This window comes from Topomyia yanbarensis, chromosome 1, assembly GCF_030247195.1.
Source record: "Topomyia yanbarensis strain Yona2022 chromosome 1, ASM3024719v1, whole genome shotgun sequence".
NCBI lineage: Eukaryota > Metazoa > Arthropoda > Insecta > Diptera > Culicidae > Topomyia > Topomyia yanbarensis.
Genome location: NC_080670.1, coordinates 211,364,352 through 211,377,108, shown reverse-complemented (window position 1 = coordinate 211,377,108; position 12,757 = coordinate 211,364,352). Strand labels below are relative to the sequence as shown.

Genomic DNA, 12,757 nt, shown 5'->3' with positions numbered 1-12,757 from the left:
CGGTCTGGAGTTGTTGGAAAAAGCAAAAGGCGGGGGTGGTTCGTAGCCGGGAAACTATGCCAAGAATGTGCAATTAGTGAGCTAGGCACACATATATTAATACAGATAGTCTCGCTCTCGCTGTCTCTCTACCCGATCCTGCCATCCAGAAAGATGGTTAGTCCGACCGTCGGTCGGTCGGTCGGTCGTTTGTTCGGTTTCATTCAGAAAGCAATGTCATCGCCATCAACACGGCCCAGTAACACGGGGTCCTTTCGGACAAGACGAAGATGCAATATATGTATGTATATTTTCCAGGCTTTCGGCAATCGAGAAGCTACTTGGCACTACTTGTCTACCATTGCATGGAACGATAAAGTGCTCTCACCCTCCTCGATTCACTTTCGGTGCTGATCCGTTTTTCCATTCAATCCGAACGGGGTTCCCAGATAGATATAGCGTGCTATGGGTGATGTTTAGAGGAACACACTTACATACATACATATATTTACGGAGGAGCTATGCTGCCACGTTTTGCCCTTTCTTCGTTGGCTTTTGTTTAAAATCTGCTCGGCCTTCCGAAAGGAGGAAAAGGAGCTGGGGGTTGCACATCGTTTCTCGTAAGCGCAGTACTATTCACTGTGAAAATAAGCCCGAATGTAGGCAACTGCAGCGCAGCCATGCTTCCAAGGCAGTTCCATCTGTTGCAGTAAAGTGGAACTTTTTCACGGTGCTTCACACGACATTGGCCACCGTAGCCATCGTCAGCTGGACTGTTTGTGTTCGGAAAACTGTTTGACTCTTTCTTCATGCGAGAATTGCCGTTGTCTAGGGCGCACAAACAACAATACTTTTCCACAGGAGATCGAGCTGCTGCAACAGCAGCAGTAGCAGCAGGATTGGAATTCCATTCATCGGAATATAAGCAAAGGCCTTTTCCGTCCTAGTCCGGGTATAAATCTTCTTCGCTGACTTTGAAAATGCATGTTTTGTTCATTAAAATTTATGCCTTTGCCTTTCGCAGGCTTCCTTCTGATGTCTGACACCTCTCGCTCTCTCTCACAGCAAAGCGTTTGATAGCGTCCGACCAGTATGGGGTTTTTCATATCGTTTCACTGGAAGAAGAAGAGTCGTCACATCCACCGTTTGTCCGTCCGAGTTAGAATTTCTTTGATTGCTAGAATTCGGTGCGTTTTATTGCATACACACAGCACAGAAGCCATGGGGAAACTGCAGAAAAGTGAATTTTCTCGCAACAAACCAATCCGGTCTTTCGTCCCGACCCTCGATCCTCCTTTGCTCTCTCTCTCTCTAACCGAGCTATTTCAATTAATATCGAATTCTAAGCAACAAATAGCAGACATTCAGTAAACTGGAAGCCTACTGGTGCAACCTTCTAGCAATCAGTCTTTGTGCCATTTTGCTGAGAGTAATAAGCCATAGGTTGCAATTTATATGATGAAGGTATTCAACATCTGCATCAAGGCGTAGTGGGATACTAGGTATGGACATTTTCCGTCGGAACTGGGATTAGCTATTGGAACTTCTATCGAAAAATTCTTCAATTTAGAAAAAAAAAAAAACATTCCGCCACCACTTTGTTCTATAGCTGAACAGAAAATGTCAATGATTGCAGATATGCTACCGATCTTATTGCTTCAAAACGTCGAATAAGGGGCCATGCATAAATGACGTAGCATTTTGGGGGGTAGGGAGGGTATAGCAAATTTGTGACGAAGTGTGACGAGGGGGAGGGTAGGGTCAGAAGTTGTGCGACGTAGCATTATGTTTGATTTTTTTTTTGACGGGTGTCAAAACCCATTGATTAGAGAAAACAATTTAATGTGCCTCCATTCCCAAGAGCAATAAATTTAAATTCACACAAGTTACTCATGCGGTTTTTCATGAGGAAAATTTTACGATTCGTAGAATTACAAGCTAGCAAAAAAAAACGAAAAAGTTTTGCATGAGGATTTAAGTTGCTACATTAGTTAGCTAATGTTGCTAACTAGTAGACTTAGTTTGGTAGCTGAATTAAATTTTCTCATCGGATTTAACCAAATAAAATTTAATAATTTAGGTGAACGTATATCATTGGTAGCAGCAGGATTGTGAACTGAGAGAACTTCTCTACATGCTCTCCTTGACATATAAAATTCAAAACAAAACTATCAACACTATATTTATCAAGAAATGGGGTTATTTTGTACGCAACTTGCTGTTATAATGATGTTGATAAAAATCGTCAAACATTTTAAAAGGACAAGTATTTAAAGTAATTGAAAAGCATATGTAATTTTTTTTCATCCACGGTCGCGTTGCTCAGGAGGAGAGGGGGGGGGGGGGTAGGTAAATGCTACGTTATTTACGAGGGGGAGGTTAGAATTTCGTGACCAAATGCTACGAGGGGGGAGGGAGGGGTTAAAAATCGCCGAAAAAAAGCTACGTCATTTGTGTACGGCCCCTAATACCCTCGCCTCTGAGTCTCAAAATGAGCTATCGATTTTTTTTCCAATGTATGATTTGTTGTTTATTGTTTGAAAACTTAGTGTCTTCGAAAAACTTATTGAGAATGTTACTATCAACAACTTTGTAGAAGACATCACAATTCTATGACGGAGGGACGAGCAAGATATAAATAGGACATTTTAAAAGCGTTCCATATACAGGTTCTCCTATATGTCCTGATACCTTAAATACATAAATATGGTTTTAGAAGTTTCATCTTCGTATTTCAAACAACTTTGTCGAAGACTTCGACTCTGTACCTATATTTTCTGAAGAAATTAATTAAAGTCTAAATCTCTTGTATAAGAACTTATCACCAATTGAGGTATTAATTTGCGAACAGACATAAGTAGTTCATCATTCTCAGGCCATTTCTGTTATTATGTTGATTATAAGGACCGAAGCAAAGAATCTGATGCCAATTTATATGCATTCCATCGATTTGAGGCCATACAATTAATGAAATAGTACCAAAATAGGCTCCCACCGATTTTTTAAAATCAGATTGTCGCTCACAAAAAAAGTATTTTTTCTGAAATATGGAATAAAATATAATATATATATATATATATATATATATATATATATATATATATATATATATATATATATATATATATATATATATATATATATATATATATATATATATATATATATATATATATATATATATATATATATATATATATATATATATATATATATATATATATATATATATATATATATATATATATATATATATATATATATATATATATATAAAATATGGAAAAAGATAAGCAAAACTGGAAAAGGAGAAAAAAACAAAAGAACAAATGAAAAATGGAAAAATAAATAAAATAAGGGGAAAAAGATTGAAAGGACAAAAAGACGGTGGAGCAAAAAGAAAAACTGAAATAAAGCAGAATAGCGAAAGGAAACAGTGAACAAAAAGGACAAGCAAAGAAACTAACTAAAAATGAAGGAGAAAAATGCAAAAATTAAAAATTAACAATAGGAAAAGAAAATTTCGAACAAAGGGGAAAATGCAACTTGAGGAGTAAAACAAACGAAGAACGAAAAAAATAAAAAGGAAAAGTCGAGAAAGGTAAACCAAGGAGAAAAGTAAAAAAAGAAATTTGTGGACGAAGCGAAACTAGGAAAAAACGAATAAATTAAACAACTAAAAACGGGAAAAAGAAAAGAAAGAATAGAAAAAAAGAGAAAAATAGAAAAACGGTAAGAAAAAAAAGAAATAACGTAAAGTGTAAGAATTATTACATTCAAGCGAAAAGAACAATGTAAAAAAAAGACAACACAGGGAAAATATGAAAAATGGAAAAAAAAAAAGAAACAAAAGGAGAAAAAAGGCGGGATGAAAAAAAATGAATAAATTAAAAACAAAAAAGGAAGAAAGGGAAAAAATAAAGCAAAGCTGAAAACAGGAAAAAATAAACAAGAAGAAAAAAAATTAAATAAAAAGTGGCATTGCTACATGGGAGTTTTTTACCCTGTTTCCTGACACATTTTTAAATTTGGTTTTCTTCGAAAACGGGAATGAAAATTGAATTGAGGATTTTTGCATATTATAAAAAAACAACTTATTTTTAAATAACAATTTTTAGTTATATACGAGTACCTCTTTACCAGTCCTTTTCTGTCCTTTGCAGTTGCCAATGAAAAAACGAAATACCGTAGATTGGAGCTCGTACGGTACTCGGAAATGAAAACGTCAAAAAGGGTCTTAAAGCAAATTCAATCATTCCTCGACCTATTCTTTTTCAAAAAATCAAATTGTAAACAAAATGGTGGGCAATCGATAAAAAAAATTTAGTACTTACAATTAAAATTAAAATAGAAAAATGTCATGAAATAGAAAAAACGAAAAAGATTTTAAAGAAACACAAAGACAAAAATGGAAAATGAAAAACAGCAGATGTAACACAAAATTGGAAAAAGAAAGAGCGAAAAATGATGAAATATAATAAGGCAATGAAATTAAGAAGATAAAAAATGGCATAAATAAAAAAGGGAACAAAGAAAAAGATGAAAAATATGAACGATAGCAACAAAAGGGAAAATAAGGAAAAGTGTAAAAAAGGCAAAAACTATGAAAGAAAAGGAGGCAAAAACAAAGCAAAAAAAGCTAGAAGAAGAAAAGTTTATGGGAAAAAGGCAAATGGAAAAAAGCAAAAATAAAATAATGCAATAAACGAAAAAGATTAAATAGGAAGAAATAAAAAAAGGAAAAACGAAGAAAAAATAAGTGCAAAATGATTTTGCATTTAAAAAGCGAAGACGGAACAAAGATAAAGTGAAAATATGGATTTACACAACAAATAATAAAAGGAAATAAATATAAATGAATGTTAAATAACAGAAGAATGGGCGATGAGACGAAAAAAGAATAAAGTGAAAAAGAAGAAAGAATGTGGAAAAATAAGGGAAAAGAGAACGAAGGGTAAAAAGACCTTTATTGAGGATTTATTATTAATAGGAAATAAGAAGTAAAAAGGGAAAATATTAAAAAAGGAAAGATTAACAAAGAAAAAGAAATACGGAAACCAAAGGAAAACATGAAACTAGAACAGGCGAATGGTAAACGAAAAAAAGGAAATATAAGAAAAACTAATTTGGTAAAAATGGAACAAAGGAAAAGTTAAAACTGGCAAAGAAAGACGAAATAATGACAATGGATTGAGAACAATAGATAAAAGACCAAGCACAAGGAACAAATAACAAAAGACTACGGACTACAGACCTCGGACTAAGGACTACAGACTACGGACTAAGAACTACGGACTATGAACTATGGGCTACGGACTAAGGGCTACTGACTATGGACTACGGACTACAGAGTACAGACTACGGACTGTGGACTATGGACTACGGACTACGGACCACGGACCACGGACTATGGACTACGGACTCTGGATTACGGACTACAGACTACGGGCTATGGACTAACGACTAAGAACTACTGATAACGGACTGCGGACTATGGACTACGGTCTACGGACTATGGATTACGGACTATGGAATACAGACCACGGACTAAGGACTACTGACTGTGGACTGCGGACTACAGAGTACAGATTACGGACTATGGAATACGGACTGCGGACTATGAACTACGAACTACAGAGTACGGACTACAGACTACGGACTACAGACTACGAACTACCGAGTACGGACTACAGACTACGGACTATGGGCTATAGACTACGGATTACGGACTACGGACCACAAACTACGGACTATGAACAACGGACTACGGACTGTGGACCACAGACTACGGACTAAGGACTACGGAACACGGACTAAGAACTACTGACTGTGGACAACGGATTACAGAGTACAGACTACGGACTGTTGACTATGGACTGCGGACTATGGACTACGGACTACAGAGTACGGACTACGAACTACGGATAACGGACTAAGGACTATGGGCTATGGACCACGGTCTACGGACTATGGATTACGGACTATGGAATACAGAGTACGGACCACGGACTACTGACTGTGGACTACGGACTACTGAGTACAGATTACGGACTGTGGACTATAGAATATGGACTGCGGACTATGAACCACTGACTATGGACTATGGACTACAGAGTACGGACTACGGACTATGGACTACGGACCACGGACTCTGGACTACGGACTAAGGACTACAGACTACGAACTTCAGAGTACGGACTACAGGCTACGGACTATGGGCTATGGACTACGGACTATGGATTACGGTCTACGGACCACGAACTAAGGACAACGTACTACGAACTACGGATTATGAACTATGGATTACGGACTACAGTCTGCGGACTATGGACCGCGGACCACGGACTACGGACTAAAGACTAAGGACTAAGGGCTTAGGACCAAGGACTAATGACACTAAGGAATGAGGACTTTAGAACTAAGGACTAAAAACCGAGAGCCAAGTACCAAGAACAAATGACACAGAAGAAAGAAAAGGGGAAAAAAGTAGACTTACAAATAACAAACGAAAGAAGAAAGGAAAGAAGACATTCGAAAAAAGGGAAGATGAGAAAAAGGAATGGAAAAACAATTACAAATGCATAAATATGTAAAAAATATAAGAGAAATTAAAGGAGGAGGCAAGTGGAGGGGAAGATAGATTACAAAGGTTACAGGGAAAATGATAAAAGAAGATGTTGGAATGGAAGGTGTTACAATAAAAGATATAATATGTTGAAGAACGGAAACCAAAAAGAGGTCAGCATGAAATTGTGTAAGAAAAACGAGAAAAAGGGTAAAATCAAATAAATGGAAAAGGAAAAGGGGAAAAATTGACGATAAATCAACAGGATATCTTTCCCTCGGAGGAAAATTCGAAAATGGCTAGAAAAATATAAAAGGTTCAAAAGAAGTTGAATAAAAATAATAAATCGAAAATGAGGCACAGAAAAAAACACGAAATAAGATTCAAAAGTCAAGAAAAGGTCCAAAAGGAATTAAAAAATAGGAAAATGATCTAAGGGAAAAAAGAAAATCAACCAGAATTGATAAAAGCCAGATGGTAATTGTAAAGTGAAGTAAGAAATAATAAATAGTAAAAAATTAAAAACAAGTGAAGAAGCAAAAACAAACTAGAGTATAAAATATAAATAGGATAACACATAAGCTTAAATAAGCAAAAAAAATCAAACAAAAAGGATCAATAGGATCCAAAAACAACACTTTTTTTAAATCAAATGAAAATGAAAAATATTTTTGAAAATAAAGAAGTATTTGGCTGAAGGGAGAAACAATAAAAAAAGAAAGAAAATAATTTAGATTCAGCTAAAAAAAAATAAAAAAGGAAACTGAGTAAAGCAATAAAGAAAACGTAGGATAAAGGTTACAGGAATAGAGAAAAGATAAATAAAAAGGAAAAAATATAAATGGAAAAGTGTAAGGGAAAAACAGCAAAAAGAAATCGAAAAAGTATGACGATAAAAGATAAAAGATGAGCGATAAATGCAAAAGAAAAAGAGGATAAAGAGAAGTAAAGAAGAGGAACGTGAACCGTATTTGAGAAAAGAAAGAATAGGAATGCAATGAAAAAGTTTAGATAAAAAAGGAGAGGCTGAGAAAGAAGAAAAGAAATATCATTAGAGAATAATACGCAAAAAGAAACCCAGAACGAAAAAGGGTATGGAAAAGAGATAAGTAACCATAGATATAAATGGTAAGAAGAAAACAGTAAATGGGATAAAGAAAGATAGATGAAGTAATAGCAGAGGAAAAAATGAGAAAATCAAAAAAAAAACGAAGAAAGAAATAAGAAGAAGGTAAGCAAAATAAGAAAGGGAAAACAGGGGATAAAACAAAAACAAATAAATATCGAAAAATAAAAGAAATAGACCAAAGTAAATAGAAAATGGAACAAATCTCCAAACAGGAAAACAGAAAAGCACGAAAGGAAAATGTAAAAAGATATATGTTTAAAATAGGAATTGAAGGGACCCAAAAAATGCCACTCACCACAGTAGGCATGAGCTCAATCCCAGCCGAAGTAGTTGAGATTTTCTGAGGTGCAAAATCTGTGGTCAAGTTTTTCTTCGGAAGGGAATTAAAGCCGATGGGTCGATATGTAGGATCTCCAGATGGTGGAGTAAACTCTCTGGCATCGTCGGTCATTGGCATTCAGTGCGGACAGAAGCCGACGAAAAATGAGCATAAATAAAAAAACTTAGGAAAAAAACATTCAAAATTTAATCGCTAAAAGAGCAAAAGAAAACGAAAAGAAAATCTAAAAAGAGACAAAAGGAAAGAGAAACCGAAAAATTCAAAAAAAAAAAAATAAAGAAGAAAGTATAAAATAAGATAGAACAATGGTTGTAGTTTGGAAGGAAAATCAAAATGAAAATCAGAAAATAGAGAAAACGGAACACAAACTGACAAACGGAAATGTTAAGTGCCATAACACATACAAACAGTAAACATAGAAAAAAACTGTAAAAGAATAGAGAAGAATCAGTAAAAAAATATATTTTAAAAGGGAGAAATAAAGGAAATAGAAGCCCTAAGAAGCAAGAAAAATCAAACGAAAACGTAAGAAGAAAATATCAAAAGAAACAAAGAAGTAGAGAAAACATAGAAAACAGAAAAAGAATTACGGAAAAGTAAAACAAATATAAGAAAAAATTAATTGGCAAACAAAAAAAAAGGAAAAGAACAAAAAAGAAGGGGAAAATACGCAAATTAAGCAAAATAAAAAATTAAAAATTGAAACACAATTTGAAAATGGCACAGGACGCAAAGAGAAAAAAATTCAATTAAATCAATATGAAGAAATATTTAAAAGAAAAGGGTCTTGGATGGCGTCGAGAAAATATTAAAGGACAAGCCAGGAAAATGACAAAAAAGCATAAAATTCTAACATCCTCAGTATAGCGGAATTTTGTTTCTTTAGTTCAGTCGAATTCTCTCCACTGAGTGATTCGGAAAGCAGTTTCGAAATATTTCGACCTAGATTAAAATAAAAAATATAAACTGACTGGATAAGCCAACAAGCTCTCCCTGAGATACTAAACCTATTCCGTTTATAGTAGAATTCAAGTAATGAAAAATAAGTGGATTAGATTGTCGAAAAAATCTGTCATTCCTGACAGATCATTGTATCTTACACTCTCATAAGAACGAAATTTCTTTCAAAATTTATATTAATCAATTTGAAGACAAAATACCACGATTCACATTGATTTTAGGTAGTGACGAATACTTTTCATTTTTTGCACCTCGTGGTTTTAATTTTTTAACAAACACATAGAACTAAAAAAAAAATCCTTGATGAAAAATAGCATTTTTTTTTCTCGGAAAAGTTACAAGATCGATACAATTCCCTCCATCCTGTCGTTCTGAGACTGACACCAGTGAGTATCATCTTTCTGCGGTCAATTGACACCTCTCGTCTTAGTAGGCTTCGCCGTGGAAGAACGCATAATTGTCAAAACAAAACACCTTGTTCTATACGGATTCAAACTTCAGTCACAAATCCGGTCTTAGGAGTAGACAAAAAAGAAACAAAACTACCGGCGACAAACGGAGACGGATCAAAACGAACGGAGCGATAATTAAAATTAGAATAAATACTTAATCTCGTTACTTCCGCTGCTCGGGGTTTTGCTTTCTTTCTTCTGGCGCTGATGACGCGAGCACCGTTAAGAATGCCTTACAACAGCCCCGAAAAGGATGATGGCGATAAATCTTGAGAGTAAAAAAGGACCCGTGACTACTGACTGTGTGATTCCCTGTTGAGAAGAGACGGCGGCAGTAGACAAACGAGAGGCAAATTACACAGAGCTATTTGCGCTGCTGCTGCTGCTGCTTTCTTTGCTTTTCTCCATAAGGATTCGAATTTTTTTTTACTGCTGCTTTCGTTCTTTCCGGTTCGAGCTAGTGGTGAGAAAGCGTTGGAAGGTAGGTAAGTCAAAAGAAGCTCAGGAAGACGTTAATGATAAAAAATAACAATAAACGGGCTTGAATCGGCGGGAGAGAAGCCAGACCGGGAAAGCGGAAAGAATTTCCCTCATCTTTTGTCACGCTGCCGTTCATTTCGGATTGGAAGAAATTAATTAGTGCGAGAAAAGTGTCTCTGGGCGGGGACGGAAAATGAGACAGGAAAAAAAACTGTGGGTTACTACCTCGTTGGGAGTGTACGAGCTGAGGGTGGTATTTTGCATACTATTAGGCGAAATTCAGCGATAGTTGAATTGAATAGATTTTTTTTACTTCTGTCAGACTGTTTTTGTTCGAATCTAGTTCGAAACATTTCGAAGCTGATTGCGAAATCGACGTCACCAAATAAAGAACCTGTTAAAACAAAGATCTAATATCCATTTTTCCCCCACAGGACGCAACGAACTGATAGCCCGCTACATCAAACTGCGAACCGGGAAGACGCGGACGCGGAAACAGGTCAGCTCTCATATACAGGTCCTAGCGAGACGGAAACTGCGCGAATTTCAGGCCAAGATGAAAGTGGTGAGTATTTGCTATCGATTGGAAACCCTATTTCATTTGATTTCCTTTCTCCACCCAAACTGACACAATTTTTGACTCATCAAACCACCCAAAACCTTTAGGACCACACAATGATGGGCCCGAAGGAGAGACTGTACCCGGGTTCCATGGCCGGTATGACCAGCGCACAGATCGTCACGGTAGCAGCAGCAAAGGGGTTAAGCCTAACGAATCCCACGTACCTTCCGTACCATCATCACCACCCCCACCATCATCATCATCACCACCATCATCCGCATCAGCATCCACATCACCATCCGCATCAACTATCTGGCCCTGCTCCTCCTCCTCCTCCGCCTTCTGCTCTTGCCTCAGTGCCATCCTCAATAGCGGCGTCGTCATCGTCGTCGACACATTCTAGTGTAAGAACCGATTTTGAGTCGATTGTGTTTTTTCATCACGTGCTTGTTGTTTGTCACGTGTTTTGCTGCTGTCACCACCTGTGCCGTCGTTGTCACTACTATTGCTGCTGCTACTACTGCTGCTGCTGCTGCTGCTGCTGTCATAAACATATAGATGTCATTGCTACACGCTACTACTAATGCCTTTGAGATACACTTTTCATTGCGGTACTCAGTGTCTTACTAACACACGATCTCATTTAGCAACGATTGGCATCATAAAACGTATTTGCATTTATTAAAAGGGATAAAGTTCATGCAATTATACTGCCACCTGTTGGTGAGTCCACCGGTAAATCGTCAATGAACATAAGTAGGCTGTAAACAGAAAAAAATTGACAGTTCTATTAGTTCGTTTATGGCAACCATGGCGGAAGGAGTTAAGCAACTATGTTCGATGGTTTGTAATTACAGCCGGCCTGCATCCCGAAGAAGTCTATCATTGTTGCGTACTTTGTGTCGGCCGGATACAGCGGAGCTTCCATATACAAGGTCCTGACGCTTCTGATGTCACCTTTCAACATCAGGCGCAAGCTGGATCCGTGACCGAAAGCACCGAAGCAGAAAGCAATCGGGCGAAATGCTTCCTCGTCAAACGATCAAAAAGTGCTTGGCCAACGCGGACATCGTCATGAGGAAGTGGACCTTGAGGCAGACTGTGTCGGAAGGAAGCGCTAGTGATCACTCAAAGCCAGCGGCTGAAGGTGCTCGTTAAGGATGTCTTCCCCGGAAAGCGGAACATGGGGTGATACTTGGACTATTTCACGTTGCCCAAGAAGCAGGTTATAAAGTGCAACTATTATTACACCTACGGAGGAAAAAATCCATAATTTTGTCACCCATTGTACCACAAGAGAAGACCAATTCAATAATTTAGAAAATTTGTCGATGGCTCAAACGGTATTTCACAGGAATCACAGTAGGCTGGTGTCGTATTTTTCTGACGGATTTTCATACGAATAGGAAATAGAAAATATTGAGAAATTCAGTGAATTAGCTAGAATTAGAGAACACTCAAAAAGAATAGAAATAGAACTTAAAAAGAACTTACGGTGGATGTTGCCGACACGGTTGACGAAGTTTCAAATAATCTTCCGACGTTTACGTTCTCTTAACAGAAAATAAATGTTTGAATCCAGGATCCATATAGCTCAGGCTGTGTTGGCCGTAAGAGCATTTTGTACATCGGATGAGTACCCGTTGCTGTAGGTACACAGAAGTAGACAGCTTTGGCTTCGATGATAATCGATAGGCGAATGCTGTTGCGCAGAAGCAGGCAGCGTTGGCTGCAGAAGCTATTGGATGGTGATACGACACCGAATTTGTCTCGCTTCATCTTGAAACAAAAGAGTAAGTAGGAAGTGCAAGAAATCACAGTAGGCTGGTTTCGTTTTGTTCTGACGTTTCACGAATAGGAAATGGAAAATGATATTTCAATGATTAATATAGTTTCTTTTCTCGTAAAATCTCCCACACGATATCTCAAAGAAGGTCCTCTAATTGCTGACAATCAGTGAGAAGGGAATATTAACGCTGATCTTTTTTTCTTCTCAATTTATGATCAACGGGGCAGTGTACAACACGGAATGCTTACCGGAAGTTGTGACCTTCATTGAGAAACACCACAAGAAAGAAGATGTCGTGTTCTGGCCGAAACTGATCTCGGCACATTACACGAAGCAGTCGCTGGAGGAGGAGATCAGTGGCCTCCAAGAACGCCAACACCCTAACTTGTCCCAGCTGCGCCAATTAAAATTTTCTGGGTGACCCTAGAACGGAGGATCGATTCTAAAACATTCCTGGCGAATACCGAATTAAACTGATCAGTAAGGCGACCGGAAAATTGA

The 12,757-nt window shown here is 37.2% G+C and overlaps 1 protein-coding gene across 2 annotated transcripts in view; it reads left to right on the top strand.

Moving 5' to 3' along the window:
- Positions 1-12,757, top strand: part of LOC131691198 (protein scalloped) — a 294,222-nt gene that overhangs the window by 249,613 nt on the left and 31,852 nt on the right. Inside the window, exons 2-3 of one of the 2 annotated variants that reach the window (XM_058977426.1) lie at positions 10,340-10,470; positions 10,572-10,871. In XM_058977426.1, the coding sequence (XP_058833409.1) occupies positions 10,340-10,470; positions 10,572-10,871 (431 nt within the window). The remainder of the gene's footprint in view (positions 1-10,339; positions 10,471-10,571; positions 10,872-12,757) is intronic. The other variant, XM_058977434.1, reaches the window with a different exon arrangement.